The 23,959-nt window shown below is 46.1% G+C and overlaps 1 protein-coding gene across 2 annotated transcripts; it reads left to right on the top strand.

Annotated features, from left to right (window-relative positions):
* Window positions 1–1,090: 1,090 nt before the first annotated feature.
* On the top strand, window positions 1,091–19,716 carry YJU2 (YJU2 splicing factor homolog). 2 transcript variants are annotated; one of them, XM_081314858.1, is made up of 8 exons: window positions 1,091–1,231; window positions 1,695–1,795; window positions 4,623–4,767; window positions 8,195–8,329; window positions 9,705–9,886; window positions 11,498–11,618; window positions 13,971–14,133; window positions 14,300–14,369. In XM_081314858.1, the coding sequence occupies exons 1-8, from the start codon at window positions 1,208–1,210 to the stop codon at window positions 14,329–14,331; spliced, it is 903 nt and encodes a 300-aa protein (XP_081170984.1). In that variant the 5' UTR covers window positions 1,091–1,207; the 3' UTR covers window positions 14,332–14,369. The 2 variants fall into 2 exon arrangements, with proteins under 2 accessions (XP_081170984.1, XP_081170983.1); XM_081314857.1 differs by lacking the exon at window positions 14,300–14,369 and adding an exon at window positions 19,356–19,716 and having other exon boundaries at window positions 1,093–1,231.
* The last annotated feature ends 4,243 nt before the right edge of the window (window positions 19,717–23,959 follow it).

Here is a 23,959-nt window from a genome sequence, read left to right as displayed (position 1 = left end):
ACGGAGCTCAGCCCAGCACCTCCGCCATCGTGGGCATGCGCAAATCTCGAATTGCAAGCGGGGAGAGATGTGTGTGTGTGTCAACAATCCCTCACACCAAAAATCCCAAGGAAGCAGGATTGACCTTTGGGACATAATAGGATTCACCCACCACCATCAGAATACCAGAAAGGCACACTCAGACTCAGGTCAAAGTTCATGGCACAGGAACAACTCCAAACAAAAGGCTCAAGAAGGTATAAAAACCCACTCCCTACATGTGCTCTCTCTCTCTTTTTTCTTCCAGAGCCATCTTCCTGTCTGGCTCTCCTCTTCAATAAACTGCAACCTTCTTTCTAAAGCAGTTGCCATGTTGTTTATTCCTGGCTTGGACTGAACCATGATGAAGACTTTTCCTTCAACAATAACAAGATGAGCAGCATATAAATTCAATAATGAAATATAAAGAAATACAAGAATTGGTTTAATGGCCTTCATTTCTCTGTTGTGCATCATTATACCAACTGTATGCTTACGTTTGTTTTTAGTTTGTATTTGATAATTCAACAAAAGATTTCATAAGCCATTTGGGACAACTGGTTTGCAAAGGCAATATATACATTTTAAAGACAAAACATAAATAAACTCAGCAACATCCTGGGAGGACGGAAGGAAGCTCTGAGCATGCAGCAATAATAATGATTACTTTATTAAACATGTTGCCATGAAAATAATTTTAGGGTTTAGTCCTTGTGTAAACAGTACCAAGCATCTAATATACTTTAATCCCCAAGCCAATTTCACTTTTTAATTTTAATTTCAATGTTGAGCCATCAATATTTGAAGTGTTAAATATTTAGTAGAGGTAATGAATATTTCATAGGCATTATTTTTCTTTATTAAACGCTCTTCATAACTTCTATTCAACCTAAGGCACAATCCTGCAGCTCCGGAACTAGCGATGTCACAGCTTCGTTTTCCCACCGGAATATTTTAGGGAAGGACAAATAACGCGAGGCGCTGGTTAAATGACGCAAAAATGGAGCGTCGACCGGGAGGGAATTAAATGTTGACTGACTGCAAAATAAGCCAATAGAAATGCGCCTTCTGCTGCGTTTCGACCTTGACAGCCAATAGTAGCGAAGGAGGCGGGACGCGTGAGAATCCGGGAAGTAGCGGTGTTTGGGGAGAATTTCACGGAGATTGGGAACAACCGCGAAGAGGCAAAATGTCGGAAAGGAAAGTGTTAAACGTGAGTGAAAGGAAAAGAGGGGAAAAACATGGCTGGGGCCGGTTGGGGGCCTCGGAGGGTTGGGTAAGGTACTCAGAAAGGGTTAAACTTGGGGTGGCGGTCTACCTCGCAGGGCTGTTGTAAAGAGGCCAGACTATGCAAGGGAGAACATAGTGGATTCATCAGTTATTTCATTAAGAATCGGCTGGGATCCACTGGGGTCTTGCGCCTGCCTAGGCTATTAGTATCAATAAATGATCAGTTATTTCTCTTTTTTTGTCTCTTTTTTTCAATTTTTTAAATTGAAAATGGGGGGGTGTTTTTGTCTTTTTAAATTCACTTTTTAGATGTTTTTGTCTAGTTTTGTTTTGACTCTGTTTAATTTTTTTTCTTTTGTATTTTGATCTTTTGAATCAAATCAAATTGAAAGCAAAAAGACAAAAAAAGGTCATTTTAATTTTATTTTTATTTTTGGGCATTCTAGAAATACTACCCGCCAGATTTCGATCCATCCAAGATCCCTAAGCTTAAACTTCCAAAGGACAGGCAGTATGTGGTCCGGCTGATGGCTCCCTTTAACATGCGGTAAGAGATGCTTAAATTCTGTTGGGAATATTCAATTTCTAAAATGAGTTGAATGTGTGGCAATCCTGTTTTCTTGAAAATAATAAAAGACAAACTTGGAAAATCTGGCCAATCTGAAAAAAGGCCTTCAAGATGACAAAATGTTAATTCTTTATGTTTATAACTTTGCTATCTGAAGAAAAATTCAAGAGCAAAACCAAGAAAATTACATTCATATTCCAGGCTGGCTGAAGAATTCTGGGAATTGAAGTGCATATATCTTAAAAGTACCAAGGTTGGAAATACTGCGATAAAAGAATGTTGCAGATATTTGGATTCCAGGGTTAAAGCTGCTGCCTGGTTGGCATATTGTGCTAAGCCAGGGGTAGCCAACCTCGGCTCTTTTATGACTCATGGACTTCAACTCCCAGAATTCCTCCGTCAGCATAGCTAAGCTGTGATACTTGAATCCAGCTATTCTGGAATCTGATTTTTAAAGCTCGTAAGTAAGATGTACATAACACACTGACCCATGAACTAGCTGGCTTCTGTGCAAAAGTGTGGTTAGTTCATATTTTTGAATCAATGTGTAAATCATGATTGATTTATCCGTGAGTGCATGGCATACACATAGCCACCACGAGTGGCTGGTTCAGCTTTTCTTTTAGCATTCCTTCTACAGATAGTCCTCGACCTACAACAGTTCATTTAGTAACCATTCAAAGTTTCAACGAAATTGGAAAAAAGTGACATGACTATTTTTCATATTTACGACTGTTACAGCATCTCCATGTGATCAAAATTCAGATAGCAATCTAACCTAGAATACTAACCTAACAACTGCAGTGATTCGTTTAAAAACTGTTTACAAGAAAGCAAAATGGGGCAAAACTCAATCCCTGTCTCATTTAACAACTTAAATTTTGGGCTCAGTTGTGGGTCACCTGTATCCAAAAACCAGATTCGGGTGAAGACACTTTAAATGGGAAACAATTTTTTTAAATGCTCTTTTTATGTAGAGATTGTTCCTTTACTCAGCCTTACAGGTAGCACTCAACTTGCAAACATTCCTTTAGTGACTTTTGAAGCTTTAACAGCACTTATGATAATTTTTCACACTTAATGACCATCACAGCATCCCTATGGTCATGTGATCAAAATCTGGATGACTGGCAACTGGCATGCGTTTATGACGGATGCAGCGTCTCGGGATCCCTTTTTGCGACCTCCTGATAAAGTCTACGGGGAAACCAGAGTCACTTAACTGTATTACTAATTTAACAACTGCAACAACAATAGAGTTGGAAGGGACCTTGGAGGTCTTCTAGTCCAACCCCCTGCTCAAGCAGGAAACCCTATTGTCATGGTTCCGATAGATGAAACCCATCGAAAGAACTTCAAGGCAAGAATTCTTCCTTAAAGAACATTTTATTCAAGAAACAACGTATCGGCACTACATAGTTGAATCCCAAAACTAGTTTCCCTTCCCCCGGATACAAAGTAACCAATTGCAATTCCCACCCCCCAATAAGCAGTCATAAATCACGTTCTCCAATTAGCCTGAAATGCGGGCTTTCTCCCCAGCTCCTCAGCCCTCCAAAACGTTATGAATTCGTCCTTGGGTTCCCACAAAGCAGCACTTCTTATTATGGCTAGCTAAGCTTAAGCATTCATCCCAACCCCCCTTCTGCACCTAATTTTTAAATAGAAGAAAAAGCATGTTAAAAGCAAGGAGAAAAGGGCTGTGGTTTTCATCAGTTGCCAGAGCGGGAAACATCCAATGTTTATAGCGTTATTATCCCCTATACCAGGGGTAGGCAACCTTGGCCCTTTTATGACTTGTGGACTTCAACTCCCAGAATTCCTGAGCCAGCATGCTGGCTCAGGAATTCTGTGAGTTGAAGTCCATGTTGTGATTCAGGGTCAGCCTGTGGGTTCGGCAGTTGGGTCGGACGATTCAGAGGAGGAGGAGGGGGGTGTTGCAGAGCTTGCTGAGGGGGTTGGAGAGCTTGCTGATGAGAGCCCTCAGCCAGGCCCCTCCCACCTGGTTACGACGCAGACCCAGCTGTGTGAGCCTGACAGCGTGGATGAAGATGACCCACAACTGGCCCTGTTCAAGGACGCCCAACGCAGGAGGCAGTCAATCAGGAGTAAACAGAGGAAGGCAATGGGGCACCTCGGAAGGAGGCAGAGAGAAGCCACGCCCTGAACTGTATAAAAGGGGAATGCGTGGGAGGGCTGGTTTGCTGAAGGCAACCGCTTGAATAGCTCCTGTTTCATGGTTCGTGTCTTGTTTGCTTTTGTATCCATAAATTTGGTAGGCTTAGTTCCAGCCTCTTGCCTTCTTGTAAAGGGGTTGTCCCTGCCTTATCTGCAGGGCCGGTAGTAGGCTGGTACAGAACAGTCCACGAGTCATAAAAGAGCCAAGGTTGCCTACCCCTGCCCTATACCATTCCAGACAAATGGCTGTCCAATCTCTTCTTAAAAACCTCCGGTGTTGGAGCACCCACAACTTCTGGAGGCAGGTAGTTCCACTGGTTAGTTGTTCTGCCAGGAAATAAATGATTCCCTTATCAACTGTGGCAAGGAAGGCCTCAAAGTGGGGCAAAACTCACTTCACAGCTGTCTTGCTTAGCCACAGAAATTTTGGGCTCAGTTGCGGTCGCACGTGAAGGACCAATTATGCAAAAATTTCTGCTGGCAGCTCCTGACTCGCCTCTCCCAGCAATAGTAAGTAGATGGAGCAAGGCGAGTTGTAGCGTAAACCTCCCAGGGTGAGGGTTAAAACGGTCGGTAAGCAGATGAAGAACGAGGAATTGCATTTCTTGAGATCTTTTCTATCTTGTAGATGCAAAACCTGTGGTGAATACATCTACAAAGGTAAAAAATTTAACGCCCGGAAAGAGACAGTCCAGAATGAATCTTATTTGGGACTTCCCATCTTCCGGTTTTACATCAAATGCACCCGCTGCCTGGCAGAAATCACGTTCAAGGTAAGGGCCTCTTTAGGCCTCTCTTCTCTTCCAACATAGAACATGGAATAATAAGAGTTGGAAGGGACCATGGAGGTCATCTAGTCCAACCCCCTGCTCGAGCAGAAAGCCCTATACCATTTCGGGTAAATGATTGTCCAGCCTCTTTTTGAAAACCTCCAGGGATGGAGCACCCACAACGCGTGGGGGCAAGTTGTTCCATTGGTTAATTGTTCTCACCTTTAGGAAATTTCTCCTTAGTTCTAGGTTGCTTGATTATTTTCTGTCCATTGTTTCTTGTCTTGCTTTCTGGTGCTTTGGAGAAGAGCTTGACTCCCTCTTCTTTGGGGCAGCCCCTCAAATATTGGAAGACTGCTATCATGTCCCCCCTGGTCCTTCTCTTCATTAAACTAGACATCCCCAATTCCAGCAACCGTTCTTCGTATGTTTTAGCCTCCAGTCCCCTAATCATCTTTGTTGCTCTTCTCTGCACTCTTTCCAGAGTCTCAACATTTTTTTTGTTTACATCGTGGCGAACAAAAGTGGTTGCAGTATTCCAAGTGTGGCCTTACCAAGGCCTTGTAAAGTGATATTAACACTTCACATGATCTTGATTCTGTCCCTTTATTAATGCAGCCTAGGATTGCATTGGCTTTTTTGGCTGCTGCTGCACACGGCTGGCTCCTATTTAAGTGATTAAATTTAAGGGTTTAAGTAGGCTATTTTGCCCTCACATAAAAATAATAAGAAGCAAATGATTATAATAACAGCTTACATCCTGTGATAACACCTTTCTTATTTTGTTGTTTCCTTGTCTTACCCTTCTTTGGCATCTTGTCTAAACTGATTGCATTCAATTGCTTTATCCCATGGAGGTTTTAAGTAGCTTATATTTCGGTATATGTTTGAAAATTCTGAACAAACTTCAGGCTGTGTTTTGTTTAAAAATGCCTGACTGACCTGACAGCTTAGGGATGTTAAAGATGCTAGTTAGTACTTTCAGGATAACAAAATAGGGAGTCCTCAACTTATGACCGGTTGCTTAGCGCATGCAACCTAAAAATAAAATTCCATTGGTTGCTCCCCTCCCCGATTCACGTGATCATTTCTGCGGTTTGTAGTGTCCTGCAGTCACGTGACCACGTCTTACAATGCTTTTGCAGAAAACTGTTTTTACTTGTAAAGTCTTAATACCACTTTACAAGGCCTTGGTAAGGCCACACTTGGAATAGAGCATCCAGTTATGGTCACCACGATGTAAAAAAGATGTTGAGACTCTAGAAAGAGTGCAGAGAAGAGCAACAAAGATGATCAAGGGACTGGAGGCTAAAAGATATAAGGAACGGTTGCTGGAATTGGGAATGTCTAGTTTAATGAAGAGAAGGACGAGGGGTGACATGATAGCAGTCTTCCAATATCTCAGCGGCTGCCACAAAAAAGACGGGGGTCAACCTGTTCTCCAAAGCACCTGAAGGCAGGACGAGAAGCAACGGATGGACACTAACCAAGGAGAGAAGCAACCTAGGAGAAACTTCCTGACAGTGAGAACAATTAACCGGTGGAACGACCTGCCTCCAGAAGCGGTGAATGCTCCAACACTGGAAGTTTTTAAGAAGAGACTGGACAGGCATTTGTTTGAAATGGTATAGGGTTTCCTGCCTGAGCAAGGGGTTGGACTAGATGACCTCCAAGGTCCCTTTCAACTTCATTATTATTATCATCATCATCATTATTACTGTTGTTATTATTATATCTAGTTTTTGGTAAAGCTGCACCCCTCACAAACCATTGTTTCGCTTAACAACTGCGGCACTCATTTAAAAATTGCATTGATTGGTTTAATGAGTGCTGCAAAAATAGTAATAATAATCGTAAGATACCGTGACTGATTTTCAGGCGTTATGACCGCGATGGGCAAGTTCCTCTCTCTTTCCTCCCCCTCCCCCCCCGGGATGAACAGTTCCCGTGCTCTTAGGAAAGCTCAAAATATTCTGAAAGACTCATCCCAGACAGTCTGTTTTTGAACTATTACCATCTGGCAGACGGTACTGGATAGTGAAAACAAAGACAAATAGTTTTTAATCCCAGAGCTGTAACCATATTAAATACCGCTGTGTAGTGCAACATTGAAGTGCAGTATCAGGGGCAGTGCAACAGTGAATAGAATGTGAAGGATGTGTGTAATATAATGTATGTTTTTACTTGTGTGTAGTGTAATAATAATAATAATAATAATAATAATAATAGTAATAATAATAATAATAATAATAATAATAATAATAATAATAATAATAATAATAATAATAATAATAATAAAGTTGGAAGGGACCTTGGAGGTCATCTAGTCCAACCCCCCGCTCAGGCAGGAAACCCTATACCATTTCAGACAAATGGCTGTCCAGTCTCTTCTTAAAAACTCCCAGTGTTGGAGCATTCACCACTTCTGGAGGCAGGTCGTTCCACCGGTTAATTGTTCTCACTGTCAGGAAGTTTCTCCTTAGTTCCAGGTTGCTTCTCTCCTTGACTAGTTTCCATCCGTTGCTTCTCGTCCTGCCTTCAGGTGCTTTGGAGAATAGCTTGACTCCCTCTTCTTTTTGTAGATCATGGACAGTGTTTAATTTCGTCATGAGGTACACAATGACAATAAAGATATTCTATTCTGTTACCTCCAAACTTAGGGTGTTGTTGTTAGTTGCGAAGTCTTGTCTGACCCATCGCGACCCCATGGACGACGTTCCTCCAGGCCTTCCTGTCCTCTACCATCTTCTGGAGTCCATTTAAGCTCACACCTACTGCTTCAGTGACTCCATCCAGCCACCTCATTCTCTGTCATCCCCTTCTTCTCTTGCCCTCCACCTTTCCCAGCGTTAGGCTCTTCTCCAGTGAGTCCTTCCTTCTCATTAGGTGGCCAAAGGATTTGAGTTTCAGCTTCAGGATCTGGCCTTCTAAAGAGCAGTCAGGGTTGATCTCCTCTAGGACTGACCGGTTTGATCGCCTTGCAGTCCAAGGGACTCGCAGGAGTCTCCTCCAGCACCATAGTTCAAAGGCTTCAATTCTTTGGCGCTCAGCCTTTCTTATGGTCCAGCTTTCACTGCCATACATTGCAACTGGGAAGACCATAGCCTTGACTATACGCACTTTTGTTGGCAGGGTGATGTCTCTGCTTTTTAGGGTGCTGTCTAGATTTGCCATGGCTTTCCTCCCCAGGAGCACGTGTCGTTTAATTTCTTGGCTGCAGTCCCCTTCTGCGGTGATCTTGGGAAACGCAGAGTAGCTGTCCTCTATTCTGTGCACAACACGTGAGAACATTTAGGCAGAATGCTTCCTTGCTGTCAGTTGCAAATTTTGACTCGGCCGAGAGCGGCCGATCGTCCACGGTTCAGCCCTTCCGGTTTTCAAGCCAGAGAATTAATGCTCTTCTTCCCTCTTTGTCCTGTTCTCTCTTCAGACAGACCCTGAAAACACGGATTACGCCATGGAGCACGGAGCCACCCGCAACTTCCAGGCCGAGAAATTGCTGGAGGAAGAGGAGAAACGTCTGCAGAAAGAAAGAGAAGACGAAGAGCTGAATAACCCCATGAAGGTGGTTGGCCAGTCCTTAGCCGGGAAAGGAATTTCATTCTTCCTTTTTTCTAAATAGACTGTTGGCAGAGCAGGAATTGGAGTTCTTTGCTCGGTAGTTTTTTATGTATTCCTGTATAGGTAGTCCTCGACTTACAACTTGGTTGCTTAGTGACCGTTCAGAGTCGTGGCAGACAGAGTGAGACACACGCACGCTGCAGTCACATGGCCACGTTTTGGGCACTCGGCAACTAGCCTGCCTTATCGTTTGCCTTCGTAGTTATTACAAATAACACAAGATGGTGAACGTAGACAACGCGCCTTCATCCTACTATTTTCCCCACGGCGACAACCCTGTGAGGTGGGTTGAGCTGAAAGGGAGTGACTGGCTGAAAGTCACCCAGCCGGCTTTCCTGCCTAAGGTGGGACTAGAACTCACTGTCTCCTGGTGATTGGCCCAAAGTCACCCAGCCGGCTTTCCTGCCTAAGATGGGACTAGAACTCACCATCTCCTGGTGATTGGTCCAAAGTCAGCCTCTTGGTTTTCAGGACTAAGGCAGGATTAGAACTCACCGTCTCCTGGTGATTGGCCCAAAGTCACCCAGTTGGCTTTCATGCCTAAAGCAGGACTAGAACTCACCGTCTCCTGGTGATTGATCCAAAGTCACCCAGCCAGCTTTCTTGCCTAAGATGGTACTAGAACTCACCGTCTCCTGGTGATTGGCCCAAAGTCACCCAGCCGGCTTTCCTGCCTAAGGTGGGACTAGAACTCACTGTCTCCTGGTGATTGGCCCAAAGTCACCCAGCTGGCTTTCCTGCCTAAGATGGGACTAGAACTCACCATCTCCTGGTGATTGGTCCAAAGTCACCCAGTTGGCTTTCATGCCTAAAGCAGGACTAGAACTCACCGTCTCCTGGTGATTGATCCAAAGTCACCCAGCCAGCTTTCCTGCCTAAGATGGGACTAGAACTCACCATCTCCTGGTGATTGGCCCAAAGTCAGCCACTTGGTTTTCATGCCTAAGGCAGAACTAGAACTCACCGTCTCCTGCTGATTGGCCCTAAGTCACCCAGCTGCCTTTCATGCCTAAAATGGGACTAGAACTCACTGTCTCCTGGTGATTGGCCACTACTGAGCCTCATTCTCCCTTCTGGAAGAGCCAGACCAGAAGAAACGTCGAAAATAAAAATAAGTAGATCTCCCATTTTGCTTTTTTATCTCTGATTCTCGTCTCAGAGGTGCTTTTCCAACAGGCAACTTCATTTTTCTTGGCATTTTTTTTTTTGTCTTTGAAGACGTTTAGCTTCCTCCCCCAAGAAGCTTCTTCATTTCTTACTATTGCTTCTAACTAACTGCCCTCCGAGTCCGAGCACTTTTCTGCTTTTCGTTTTTCCAGGTTTTGGAGAACAGAACCAAGGATTCCAAACTAGAGATGGAAGTTTTGGAAAACTTGCAGGAGCTGAAAGAACTCAACCAGCGCCAGGCCAACGTGGATTTTGAATCCATGCTGCGGCAGTACAAAGATTTTGAGGAACAGCAGAAACAGCGGGAATTGGAGGAAGACGAGCAGGAAATGAAGTGAGCCTCTAGGAGTATCTCCCAGTACCGTGTTTTCCCCGAAAATAAGATCCGGTCTTATTTAGTGTTACTACTTTTCTTTTTCTTTTTTTGCCTCCAAAAGAGGCACCAGGTCTTATTTCCTTGGTCTCACTTCACAACGGTGGCACCGACAGCCCCACCCAGCCGGCCCACTTCTTCTGTGGCCGAAGGAAATGCCTCTGCAGCTGAGAATGGCGCTTCGGCCTGCATTTTGCCGTCAGAGGCTTTTCCGGAAGGCCTCTAACGGCGAAATGCAGGCTGGGGGGGAATCCGGGCCTCCGTTCTCGGCTGCAGAAGCCTTCCCGGAGTTGGTACTTCCTTGACTGGGGTGTTGTTTCCTCCTGGATTGTTGGTCTAGTGCAGGGATAGGCAACTTTGGCTCTTTTGTGCCTCGTGGACTTCAACACCCAGAATGCCTGAGCCAGCCACGCTGAGGGAACAGGGAGAGGTTTCCATGCTGAACCAGCCTGGCTCAGGAATTCTGGGAGTTGAAGTCCACGAGTCATGAGGGGGCCATAGTTCCCTCACGCTGGCTCAGGAATTCTGGGAGTTGAAGTCCACGAGTCATAAAAGAGCCAGGTTTGAAGACAACCCCCCCCCCCCCGCCCCGGTCTAGTGTTTAATTCTGCTTCTCTGGTGTTGATTGCTGGTGAGGAGGTATTTTGGTCTTTTTTTTCTTTTTTTTTAGCCTTTTGGCTTTTTGAGTGTCTCTTTTGCTTTATATGAAAAGAGAACAAGCTCCACATTCCCTTCCAGCACTGATGATGTTACATAGTTGGGTAACAACACGCTTGTAAGAAAAGAATCAAGCTCAAAAACACCAGAGACCCCACATCTCTCCTCTCCTTCTCCCTCCCCCTCCCCCCCATGCCTGTACCTCTGTCTGTATATCTATACCAGGGGTGGGGAACCTTGGCTCTTTTATGACTCATGGACTTCAACTCCCAGAATTCCTGAGTCAGCATGGCTCAGCTTGGAAACCTCTCCCTTTCCCCTCAGCATGGCTGGCTCAGGAATTCTGGGAGTTGAAGTCCACGAGTCATAAAAGAGCCGAGGTTGCCTACCCCTGATCTATACCATAGTTGGGTTGCCATTGGAAATACATTGCATTTTGTTGCATTGAAATCCTGGTAGTCCACCTACCTTAAAGCATACTTATTAAGGAATTCTGGGAGTTGAAGTCCACCCAACTTAAAGCAAGCTAGCTGGGGAATTCTGGGAGTCGAAGTCCACCCTTCCTAAAGCGTGCTGACTGGGGAATTCTGGGAGATTAAATCCACCCATCCTAAAGCATGCTGGCTGGGCAATTCTGGGAGCTGAAGCCCACCCATCTTAAAGCGTGACTGGCTGGGGAATTCTGGGAATTGAAAGCCACATCTCCTCTAAGTTGCCCAGGTTGGGTGGGTGGGGGGGAAACCAAAACCTGTTAGGGAAGATCTGTGGAATTTTGACTTAATATCTGCAGATGCACAATTGGAAAAATAGAAATAGCATGTGATGACTTTACCCTGTCTTTGAACTCAGTCCCCACACTGTCTTCCTTGTCAGTTGCCGACCCACCACTCTCTCCCTGGCTTCTTTCTCACCCAGATCCATGCTGGAGCAAGCCCAAAGCCGGAAAATGTTGGAAGATTCCGATTCGGAAGAGGACCCCGCTCCAGCTCGGCCAAAACAACTTGCAAAGGGGAAACCCACCGACATCCTGCAAGTGGTATGTGGAAATGGTCCTTCAGCATCTTCCGAGAGGCTGGCTGACCTCATGGAGGTGGATAGTCCCTCTTCACGGCGTCTCTACCTGCCTTGAGCCGTAGGGCTGGACTGGGGGGATCTCCAAAGAACCTCCTATAAGTAGTCCTCGACTTACAACAGTTCATTTAGCGACCATTCGAAGTTACGACGCCATCGGGAAAAAACTGGCTCGTGACGTGTTCTTCACAGTTGCAACCCCGGCTCCATCCCCTTGGTCATGTGATCAAAATTGAGACGCCTAGCGACCGGTTCACATTTAGGACGGTGGCAGCGTTCCCGGGGATCACGTCATCCCTCTTTTGCGACCTGCTGACCAGCAAAGTCAGATTCACTTAATAACCTTGTTGCTAACCTAACGACTGCAGTGATTTCACTGAACAACTGGGGCAAAAAGGTCGTAAAATGGGGGGGGGACTCAAATCCATGGCCCCACCAAGTGTGTGTGTGTGCGCGTGCACGCACGCGCAGGTAATCCTAAACTTACGACTGAAATTGACTGTTACTATGCAAGTGAGTTTGGTCCCTTTTCATCATTTTTGCAGCATCCCCACAGTCATGTGGTCAAAATTCAGACGCTTGGAAACTGACTAGTACTTATGACGGTTGCAGGGTCATGTGATCCCTTTTGCGGCCTTCTGACCAGCAAAGTCAGTGGAGAAACCAGATTAGCTTAACAAACCATGTTACTAACTTAAAACTGCAATGATGCTCTGAACGGTGGCAAGACCGGTTGTCAAACGGGGCAAAAATGCACTTAACTGTCTCGCTTCGCAACAGGAATGCTAACTGTCATAAATTGAGGACTACCTGTGTCAGGTTTGCTTGGAAGCCTGGGAAAGTCACGTATGGCGATTATGTGACTGCAGGTACCCTGCAGCTGTCATAAGTGTGAGCCAGTTGCCAAGCACCCAGATTGCTATCCCAGCATGGCTATGGGGAATGCTGTGATGGTCATAACAGACCTGAACATTGGGCCCTATCTAACAAAATGAAATTCAGTGGTGAAAAAAGTAAGGTTCTACATTTAGGCAAGAAAAACCAAATGCACAGGTGTCATATAGGTGGCACCTTGCTCAATAGTAGTAACTGTGAGAGGGATCTCGGAGTCCTACTGGACAATCCCTTAAATAGGAGCCAGCCGTGTGCTGCAGCTGCCAAAAAAGCCAACACAGTGCTAGGCTGCATTAACAGAGGGATAGAATCAAGATCACGTGAAGTACTAATACCACTTTACAAGGCCTTGGTAAGGCCACACTTGGAATACGGCATCCAGTTTTGGTCACCACGGTGTAAAAAAGATGTTGAGACTCTAGAAAGAGTGCAGAGAAGAGCAACAAAGATGATCAGGGGACTGGAGGCTAAAACATATAGGGAACGGTTGCTGGAATTGGGTATGCCTAGTTTAATGGAGAGAAGGACCAGGGGTGACATGATAGCAGTCTTCCAATATCTGAGTGTCAAATTGACTGGCACTAATGGTTGACATGGGCTGCTGCCAGCATCCTAGGTATCAACCAGGTATCTCCTTAAAATGTAAGATGTTCCGAGTAGCGCAGTTTTTTGTAGCTTTGCTGGAGTTATTGCAGGAAGCTGCAATTTCTTGATGCATTTTGCAAAGTTTTGGGACATAGTTCCCAGTGCCCCGATGACAATGGGTATCACCGTTACATTATCATCATCATCATCATCATCATCATCATCATCATATTATTATTATTATTATTATTATTATTATTATTATTATTATTATTATTATTATCGTCGTTGTCGTCGTCCTCCTCCTCCTCCTCCTCCTCATCATCATCATCATCACAAGGACCAGTCATAAGCCACTCTTTTTAGCACCTGTGTAACTTTGAAGAGTTGATAAGCTGGTATAGGAATACCGGTCTGCAGAACAAACCTTACATTCACATCTGTTTGTTTGTTTGCGTGTGTGCCTTGCTTACGCAAAATTTGCTCTTGAGTGGACATTTTGGCCCTGATCTAATCCGATCCCCTGAAATGCAGGTGCTTTAGGCCGGGGGTCTTCAAACTTGGCCCTTTTATGACTTGTGGACTTCAACTCCCAGAATTCCTTAGCCTTGCACGCATGCCTGGCTGAGGTATTCTGGGAGTTGAAGTCCACAAGTTATAAAAGGGCCAAGTTTGAAGACCCCTGCTTTAGGTGGACATGGACACCTTTTGCACACAAACCCAGAATTGCAACCCTACTTTGTTTGGTGTCACAACCACAGTAGGCAGCTGGGAGGGTGTCCTTTGAGTACAGCTGCTTTGAGCGTAACCCTGGCTGTTCCTTTTGCTTCCTTCCCAGGACTCGGAGCCGCAAGCTAAAAAGCCAAAGCTGGAAAGCTGGGAAAGGAGTGTGGGAAAACTCTCGGTGAAGACACAACTCTCGGGGCTGGTGACCGCCAAGAAGAAGCCCGTTTCCAGGGTGGCCAACGGGTTGGGAAACCAAGAGGCAGCATCAGAACCAGGTCAGGAGGACAAAGGCAGCTCCAGTGGAGAAAGGGCGACAAGGGGGACCTCCGGGAGAAAAGATGGAAGTGAACAAGGGTGGCGAAGTTGAGTTGAGTTTAATGTCTATGGAGATTCTCCGTCATCCAGGTCATGGTTTTCCCAAAGGTGCTTTTTCTTCTCCAGGAGGCAACTGGACTTCCTTGTTTTTCCTTTGAAGACGTTTCGCTTCTCCTTCCAAGAAGCTTCTTCAGCTTCTGACCGGATGGTGGGGAAGGGAAGGATTTATACTCCTTGCAGACAGCTGGTCATTTGCATCCTTTTTTAGAGAGTCCTTGTGGCCACTGGGAGGTTTACCTGTGTCCTCGGGGTCACCCGAGTGGGGCAAATGGGTGTGGAGCATGGGTCTTCAAACGTGGCCCTTTTAGGACTCGTGGACTTCAACTCCCAGAATTCCTCAGCCAGGCATGCTGGCTGAGGAATTCTGGGAGTTGAAGTCCACGAGTCTTAAAAGGGCCAAGTTTGAAGACCCCCTGGTGTGGAGCCTCCTTGGCCGCAGGATGTTTCCTGACCTGTGTCCCTTCACCGTTGAAGACGGGCGCAGGCTGTTGGGGATGAGTCCGTGTTGTCTGCCTCTCCGACTGAAGCGCAAACGGTTCCTGGAGCCTGGAATGATTTCCGGGAATCCGTTCCTCCTCCCGCACCATCCGAAGGGTGTTCCTCCCAAAGCGCACGGCTCAATGTCCGTGGAGATGCTCAGTCGATCCAGGTCAGGGCTGTCCCTTTTTTTTCAGGAGGCAACTGGACTTTCTTTGTTTTTTCTCTGAAGACGTTTCGCTTCTCCCCCAAGAAGCTTCTTCAGCTCTGACCGGATGGTGGGAAAGGGAAGGATTGATACTCCTTGGAGATAACTGGTTGTTTGCATCCTTTTAGAGAGTCGTTGAGGCCACTTGGAGGTCTATCTGTGTCCTCAGGGTCACCTGAGTGTTGCAAGTGCGTGTGGAGCCTCCTTGGAGCTGCTGAAAGGACCGTGTTGTAGACTGGAGATAGATGATGCCGTATCCCTCCCCCTCTGTTGAGAGACGGGGGTTCAGTTTGGACATAGATGGCCTCTTTGACCCCTCTTTCAAACCAGTTGCCTCCTTAAAAAGCACCTTTGGGATGAGTTGAGTTGCACTGAATTGAATACAGGTAGTCCTCGGTCTCTCCAATTGAGCCCCACAGTTCTGCTGCCGCTAAGTGAAACATTCGTTAAGTGAATTTTGCCACGCACTATGACTTTATTTTTTATTTTTTTTTGGCCGCATTTGTTAAGTGAATCCCTGCAGTTGTTTTAAGTTGTCCACCTGGTTGTTAAGTGACTCTGCTTGTCAGAAGGTCGTAAAATGGGGGATTTCGGGTGACCCTGCAACCGCCATAACTAGAAGTCGGCTGCATCAGACGCGACCGTTGGGACGCTTGCAAGCGTCGTAAATAGGAGCCCGTGGCCAAGCGTTTGGATTTTGATCATGTGACCAAAAGGGGATGTTGCGACAGTCGTGTGTGCAAAACACACACACACACACACACACACACCGGTCATAACTCGCTTTTTTTCCAGCACCATTCTAACTTTGAACGGTCGCTAAATGAACCGTTGTAAGTCGAGGATGACCTGCATTTTATTTGGCCAAGTGTGATTAGTCACGCAAGGAATTTTTGTCCGGTATACCGAAGGACTCAAACGTTCCCGGATAGAGGCTCATGCTAGCTTTATCTTGTTGCATTTTATTAGAGTGTTTTATTTATTCAGATTGATTACAGGCAGTCCTGAACTTCACAGCCGTTCATTTAGTAACCGCTTCGAAGTTACAACAGCACTGGAAAAGGTGACAGGACCTTTTTTCCCATTTGCAGCATCCCCTTTGGGCTCACGTGATCAAAATTCGGACGCTTGGCAAGCGGCTCGTATTTATGACGGTGGCAACGTCCCCGGGGGTCACGTGATCTCCTTTGGCGACCTTCTGACAAGCAGAGTCGATGGGGGAAGCCAGATACACTTAACAACCGTGTTACTAACCGAACAACTGCGGGGATTTGCTCAACCGCCATGACAAGAAAGCTCTTTCTTTTTTTTTTATTAAAGAGTTTTACAAAAACAAAATTTTACAATATATCCCCAAATCCCTCCCACCCCAAACCCGCCCACTTCCCAGAGCTAAATACAGGATTATAGTTACAATAATCATATTCTAAATAAAAATTTATGTATAATATACAATTAACCAAATTCATAATGTGCTTTAACTCCCCTTTAACATAACTACAAACAACGTACCAATAACAATATCCCACTAAAATCTACTCATAAGCTAAATGGAACTTTTTAGTCCCATACAAGAAAGCTCTTAAAATCTGGCAAAAACTCAGCTAGCAACTGTCTTGCTTAGCAACATAAAATTTGGACTTAATTTTGGTTGCAAGTCAAGGTCTGTTCTGCATAGCTGCCCAATTCATTCATATATACACGTGCACACACACACACACACACAGAGAGAGAGAGAGAGAGAGAGAGAATCATACACATCTGGTAGAACGGTGGGTCCTCGCTGCTCTCTGAGCTTGGTGGTTTTCTTGCAGACGTTTCATGACCCAACTAGGGAACATCATCAGTGCTAGAAGGGAGTCAATGGGGTTTGTGGAGAGGAGGAGGAAGAGGAGGAGGAGGGGGAAGAGGAGAAGGAGGACTGGGGTCCTTGGTGCTCTCTGAACTTGGTGGTTTCGTTGCAGACATTTCACGACCCAACTAGGTAACAGCATCAGTGCTAGAAGCAAGTGTCGAATTTGCTCTTTGTTGATATATACTGGTTGTACTATCAACTTGCAGCAACGGTCATAAGCATAAGGACCAGTTGTAAGCCACTGGTCGTAATTGAATAATTGTAAGTCAAGGACTTCCTAAGCGCCAACAGAGGGCAGCAGGCAGCTGTGTAGTCTAAATCTGTAAGCTAATTGGCACCATAGGAAAAAGTACCAGGATATTCCTGAATTCTAGGCTTGATTACTGCCAACAGGACAATATGGATGTGCCTTGTAACCACCAGGAATTAAGATGGAGTCCAAAGTCCATTTTCCTTTTTTTTCCCCTGTGTGCCAAATGGTCCATAATCTAGGCCTGTGTTGCCTCTTTTGGCATGTCTGTCTCTTGTTGAATCTTTAGCCTTAAAATATTTCTGAAATGAAAGATGGAAGTGGGATGCTTCAAAGCACGAGGATCAGGTTGTAGAGCAGTGTTTCTCACCCTTGGCAACTTTAAGACGGTTGGACTTCAATTCCCAGAATTCCCCAACTAGCATGATAGATGATAGATAGATGATAGATAGATAGATAGATAGATAGATAGATAGATAGATAGATAGATAGTAAATATTGTAGTTAGATGATAGGTAGATAAAAATGGATAGATAAGGTAGATGATAGATAGTAAATAATAGATGAGAGAGAAATAGGATTGATAGTAGATAGAGATGGATAGATAGATGGATAGATAGATGTATGGATAGATACATATACATTGTTAATTAGATAATAGATGAATAGATGATAGAGAGTAGATGAAATATGGATGGATAGATTAGATAGATAGACAGACATATAGCTGATAGACCAAAGATAAAGATGAATAGTTGGATATATAGATAGGGAGATGGATGGATAGATGGATATACAGAGAGATGTATGGAGATAGACAGATTAAATAAGATAGATGATAAAAGACAGTAGATAAAATATGGATTGATGGATGGATAGATAGATAGATAGATAGATAGATAGACAGACAGACACAGAAGATAAAGATGAATAGATAGAGAAATGGATGGATGGATGGATAGGTAGATGATAGAGGAATCAGAAAAGATGCTTGTGAAACTGCAGAGCAAAAACATGGAGATTCCCTTCATAGGGCAACTTCCCCTTGAAGGAAGAGACAGTTAGACAAAAGATCAAAAGCATCAGCGAGGCCTCACCTTGATCTTCTCCCTGATTCAAGTGGGAATTAAACCTCCCTTTTTCTTGCGAAAAGTCTGGCTGACTTGATTAGAACTTAGCTACAGGCCGTCCTCGATTTAAAACCGGTTGCTTAACGACCTTTCATACTTATGATAGACCTCCCCTCCCCCCCCAAACACACCCACCCTCCCACCCCACAACCAGGTCCAAAGTTTTGGTGGCCGACCACTACAGTCCTGCGGCTGCGTTTCCGGCAATCCATGGTCACCTGGCCACAGCTTACGGCGTTCCTACCGACACCCGGCATTGATTTTGCGGATTTTTGTGGCAAAGCGGCCCCACGGCAAACCGTGGGTTCATTTACACGACTGCCGCAAGAAAAAAAATAAATCATAAATTTTGAAAGGTCGTTAAGTGATCGGTTTTAAGTCCAGGACCTTTAGCTAAATTGGGTCGTCCCAAAGGTGCTTTTTCAGGAAGCAACGGGACTTGCTTTGAAGACGTTTTGCTTCTCCTCCAAAAAGCTTCCTCAGCACTGACTGGATGCTGGGGAATTGAAGGATTTATACTCCTTGCTGACAGCTGGTCATTTGCATCCTTTTAGAGAGTCGTCGAGGCCACTTGGAGGTTTGTCTGTGTCCTCGGGTCCCCTGAGTGATGCAAATGGGTGTGAAGCCTCCTTGGAACTGCTGAAAAAACTGTGCTGTAGACAGGAAATGGACGATATCGTATCACAGATAAACTTCCAAGTGGCCTCAACGACTCTCTAAAAGGATGCAAATGACCAGCTGTCTGCAAGGAGTATAAATCCTTCCATTCCCCACCATCCAGTCAGAGCTGAAGAAGCTTCTTGGAGGAGAAGCAAAATGTCTTCAAGGCAAAAACAAGAAAGTTAGTTGCCTCCTGAAAAAGCACCTTTGGGGCAACCATGATCTGGATGACTGAGGATCTCCGTAGGCACCTAAATCGGGTCGATTAGCTGGGTGATCCGCTTTACAGCCACTGTGACTTACTGTCATAAGTTGAGGACCACATGTATCGGGTTAGTGTTATCTGGGAACCCCCTGTGAGGGGAGTGACCATCTCTCTAGCCTTCGCCTGTGCCGAAGCGGGAAGGGACTGAGCTTCTGATTTTCTCAAGGGTCGGGGCATATGGGCTCGGTAGTCCAGGATTTGGAAAGTCCGAGTTGAGAAGAGTTGGCGAAGTCTCCTTGCTGTCTTTCTGCAACTCTTGAATTTTCACCTCTTTTAGGTGGGAAGCAGCACGGCGATTCTACAGGGACCCTGCCCAGCTCAAACACTAAAATCTCTTCCCTCGGCCTTCTGGGGACATATTCCGACAGCGACGACAGTAAAAGCGACTGATTTTTTTTTTGAGGGGGGGGGAAGACTTGTGGGGTTGTGAGAAGAGGAGATCATCTTTTTCCATTCTGCGTAAATCCCGGCTGAAATCCAGGATGCCCCACTGGACAAGACCGCCGCCCATCACGTTTCCCACCCGGCAAGAAGAGCAGAGAGCATTATTATTATTATTATTATCATCATTATTTTCCATGATGAAAATGGTGTCTTTTCTCAAATATTTCTTCATGCGGCGGTCCCCAATCTTTATGGCTTGGTAGCCGGGCTGGGGAGGAGGAGAGGGCAACTGGGCCATGTGAGTGGGGGCCGGCATGCATGCTCGTGCGGGCAACTACGCGAGTGGCGGGCTGGCAGGCACGCAGACGTGCACACAGCTCAGCTGCAAGTTGAGTTGAGTTGCGTGTGCGTACCAGCCGGCCGCTCGTGTGGCCCTGTTCCAAATAGGTGATAGCCCGGTATTAGGCCACGGCCCAGGGGTTGGGGACTCCTGTCTCAGTGGGTCTCTTGAAGGACCAAACCATCTGATGTTCTCCGTTGAATGAAAACAACGGCAAATCTTCCCATCCTCTATCTCTTCCTGTTGCCCAACTTTATGTTCCTCAACCTCAGCAGCTTTTATGAGGTGCGGACTTCAACTCCCAGAATTCCCCAGCCAGCTATGCTGGCTGGGGAATTCTGGGAGTTGAAGTCCGCACCTCATGAAAGCTGCTGAGGTGTTGACAAACGTGACTTTAATGGACCTGAAAGAAGGAGAGGCCAGAATTTACCCTGTCATCTTTTTACAAAATGAGTTATTGAGAAGAAGCCGGCCCTGTCCACACTGGCGGACCGAGAGGCCGAATCTCCACCATCTTACTATTTTACTTGTCCGCCTTTTCCTGACGGCAGTTTGTCCCCCCAAAATTAAATTTCAGTTTTCCTAGAGTGGCGCTTGTGATGGCAGACGCACGGATTTAGTCCCCCTCTGTTCTCAAGTGAAATCGGTGCACGGGCAAGTCCTCGGCTTAACAACGCTTCATTTAGCGACCTGTTCGACGTTAACAACAGCAGTGAAAAAAGGGACTTTGGGCCGTTTTTCACACTTAACGACCGTCGTAAGCATCCCACTGGACACGGGGTCAAAACTCAGACGCTTGGCAGCTGACTCATATTTACGACGGTTGCAGTGTCCTGGGGTCACATGATCCCCTTTTGCAAAAATTCAGTGGGGGAAGCCAGATTCACTTAACGACTGCAGTGACTCGCTTAATGACGGTCAGAATGGTCATAAAACTCACTTCACCACCGCCTCGCTCAGCCACAGAAATTTGGGGCTCGTAAGTCAAGGACTACCTGCATTTACGACGGTCGCGGCGTCCCCGGAGGTCACACGATACCCTTCTGCAACCTTCTTGACAAGCAAATGCTCTAATGAAGGTAGCAAGTAACAGGTTAAAAAAAAGGAAAGAAAAGGAAGGAAGGAAAGAAAAAAAAGATGGAAGGAAAAAGGGAGGGAAAAGAATTGTGTCAGGAAGGAAGGAAGGAACGGAGAGATGAAGGGAGGAAGGGGAAAGGAGGAAGGAACGGAGAAGGGAGGAAGGGGAAAGGAGGAAGGAAGGAATGGAGAGATGAAGGGAGGAAAGGGAAAGAAGGAAGGAACGGAGAGATGGAAGGGGAGAAGCAGAGAGATGAAGGGAGAAGGAAGAAAGGAGGAAGGAAAGAACGGAGTGATCCCCTTCTGCAACCTTCTCAACATGCAAAGTCGACAGGGAAACCAGATTCGTTTAACAACCGTGTTGCTAACTTAACAGCTACAGTGGATTCACTTAACGACCGTGGCAAAAAAAAAGGTCACGATAAAGGGGAAAAAACTTAAACCCTCTTGCAGAGCAAGAGAAATTTGGGGCTGATTTGTGATAAGTTGAGGATTACACACCCACCCACCCACAGTCAGTCAGGCTGTGGATTCGATGAAGTAACTGGCGATTTGCTTTAATGGTTGACGGTCGCTAAGCAGGCGCCGCTGTTGGGAGAGTGAGCCCCCTCTCTCTCTGGTCAGCTCTCCGCGGCCCCCGCAGCACGTGACCCACACTTCGCGTGACCCACACTTCACATTGTGGCCTTGTGTGGCGGCTCCTGAAGGCTCAGAGGCAGCCTTGCAGCCAACCGATGCCCCTTCTAGGCCCGCTGAGGGCACCTCGCGCCAGTGAGCCCAGCTGCCACCACTTCCCTTAAGCCAGGGGTCTCCAACCCCCCCCCCCCCGGTCTGTGGACCGGTACCAGGCCGCGGCCTGCCAGCAACCGGTCCGCACAAACAAGCAAAGCCCCATCCGTGGGATGCAGGCAGCTCCACCAAGGAGCCTTGGTGGAGCAGTGGGCTAATGCTTCCTTAAGTAACACCAGCTGCCTGCAATTAGTGCAGGTTCGAGTCCCACCAGGCTCAAGGTTGACTCAGCCTTCCGTCCTTCCCAGGTAGGTAAAATGAGGACCCAGATTGTTGGGGGCAATTAAGCTGAATTTGTAATAATGCCGCTTGGGTGTGTGTGTGTGTGAAAGCCCTAATAAGCAGGCATTGGTGGATAGGATAGGATAGGATAGGATACACATAGAATAGAATAGAATAGAATAGAATAGAATAGAATAGAATAGAATAGAATAGAATTAGAATAGAATAGAATAGAATAGAATAGAATAGAATAGAATAGAATAGAATAGAATAGAATAGAATAGAATAGAATAGAATAGAATAGAATAGAGCCTTGGTGGAGCAGTGGGCTAATGCCTCCTTAAGTAACACCAGCTGCCTGCAATTAGTGCAGGTTCGCATCCCACCAGGCTCAAGGTTGACTCAGCCTTCCATCCTTCCGAGGTAGGTAAAATGAGGACCCAGATTGTTGGGGGCAATTAAGCTGACTTTGTAATAATGCCGCTTCGGGGGGGCCGAAAGCCCTAATAAAGCAGGCATATACATAGAATGAAGGCTATTTCTAAGCACATTGGTTTGTGCTTAAATTGTAAGCTGCCCTGAGTCTTCGGAGAAGGGTGGGATATAAATGGGATTAAAATAAAAATAAATAAATAAAATAAATATACATAGAATGAAGGCTACTGCTAAGCTTGTAAGCCGCCCTGAGTCTTCGGAGAAGGGCGGGATATAAATGGAATTTTTAAAAAAAAACAAAAAAAACCACGCAACCCTCCGGTCCGCGGAAAAACCTCCCTCCACGGAACCAGTCCCTGGTGCCCCAAAGGTTGGGGACCTCTGCCTTAAGCTCCTTCTTCCCGGCAGAGGGAGAGATGGGGCCTGGAGACCTCCCGGTTTGCCTGGTTAACCGGTCCGAGAAAGCAAGCTGGTTTCCCCATCTCACCCCCCCACCCCGCTTTGGGTCCGGACGTTCCCAGACCTTCTGCGGCAGGTCTTCCCAGGATGAGGCCTTGGCACACCGGTCCGCGGAGCGTGGAGGCTCTCTGCTTGACATCGCAACAAATGCGCAGGGGTGCTCGAAGCAACAGGCTGGCTGGTGTTTACAGGTAGTCCTCCATTTTACGACCACAATGGGGACCGGAACGTCCCATCGCTAAGCGATGCGGTTGTGTAATGGGTGGCACTCCATTTTGCTATCTTTTTTTTAGGGGTGGGGTGGGGTGGGGCACGGAGCCCCTCTTTGAGGGAGATGGGCGGGTAAAGGAATACGAAATATAAACGCAACAAAAAAATTATAAATAAATAGATGGTGGCTGGGACGACCGAGAAGCAGAACCTCTCCCCTCAACAGCTGAAGGAGAAGGAGAAGGTGAAGGATGGGAGAAAAAGAAGGAAGGAAAAGGAGACGAAAGAAAGAGGAGAATGAGGAGGAAAAGAGGAGGAGAAGGAGAAAAGAATGAGGAAGAGGAGAAGGTGAAAAGAAGGAAGCGGAGGAAATGAGGAAGAGGAGAAGGTGAAAAGAGAAGGAAAAGGAGAAAAGAGAATGAGGAGGAAGAGGAGAAGGTGAAAAAAGGAAAAGGAGGAAATGAGGAAGAGGAGAAGGTGAAAAGAGAAGGAAAAGGAGAAAAGAGAATGAGGAGGAAGAGGAGAAGGTGAAAAGAGGAAAAGGAGGAAATGAGGAAGAGGAGAAGGTGAAAAGAGAATGAGGAGGAAGAGGAGGAGAAGGTGAAAAGAGGAGAAGGGTTAGAATTCTGCATCCAGTGTTGGTCACCACGATGTAAAAAAGATGTCGAGACTCTAGAAAGAGTACAGAGAAGAGCAACAAAGATGATTGGGGGACTGGAGGCTAAAACATATGAAGAACGGTTGCTGGAATTGGTGATGTCTATTTTAAAGGGACGCGGTGGCTCAGTGGGTTAGGACGCTGAGCTTGTCGATCAGAAGGTCGGCAGTTTGTCGAATCCCAAGTGCTGCGTAACAGAGTGAGCGCCTGTTACGCGTCCCAGCTTCTGCCAACCTAGCAGTTCGAAAGCACGTAAAAATGCAAGTAGAAAAATAGGGACCACTCCGGTGGGAAGGTAACAGCGTTC

This window comes from Vipera berus (genome assembly GCF_964194415.1).
Source record: "Vipera berus genome assembly, chromosome: 1".
Lineage (NCBI taxonomy): Eukaryota > Metazoa > Chordata > Lepidosauria > Squamata > Viperidae > Vipera > Vipera berus.
This window is presented reverse-complemented; position numbering and strand designations above follow the sequence as displayed.

What these genes read in the sequence shown, in the direction of transcription:
- YJU2 (XM_081314857.1), top strand. Translation starts at nt 1,208, where the DNA reads ATGTCGGAAAGGAAAGTGTTAAAC. An exon ending in AGCTGAATAACCCCATGAAG is followed by an intron (nt 8,330 to 9,704) that starts GTGGTTGGCCAG and finishes TCGTTTTTCCAG; the next exon opens with GTTTTGGAGAACAGAACCAA. An exon ending in AGAGGCAGCATCAGAACCAG is followed by an intron (nt 14,134 to 19,355) that starts GTCAGGAGGACA and finishes CACCTCTTTTAG; the next exon opens with GTGGGAAGCAGCACGGCGAT.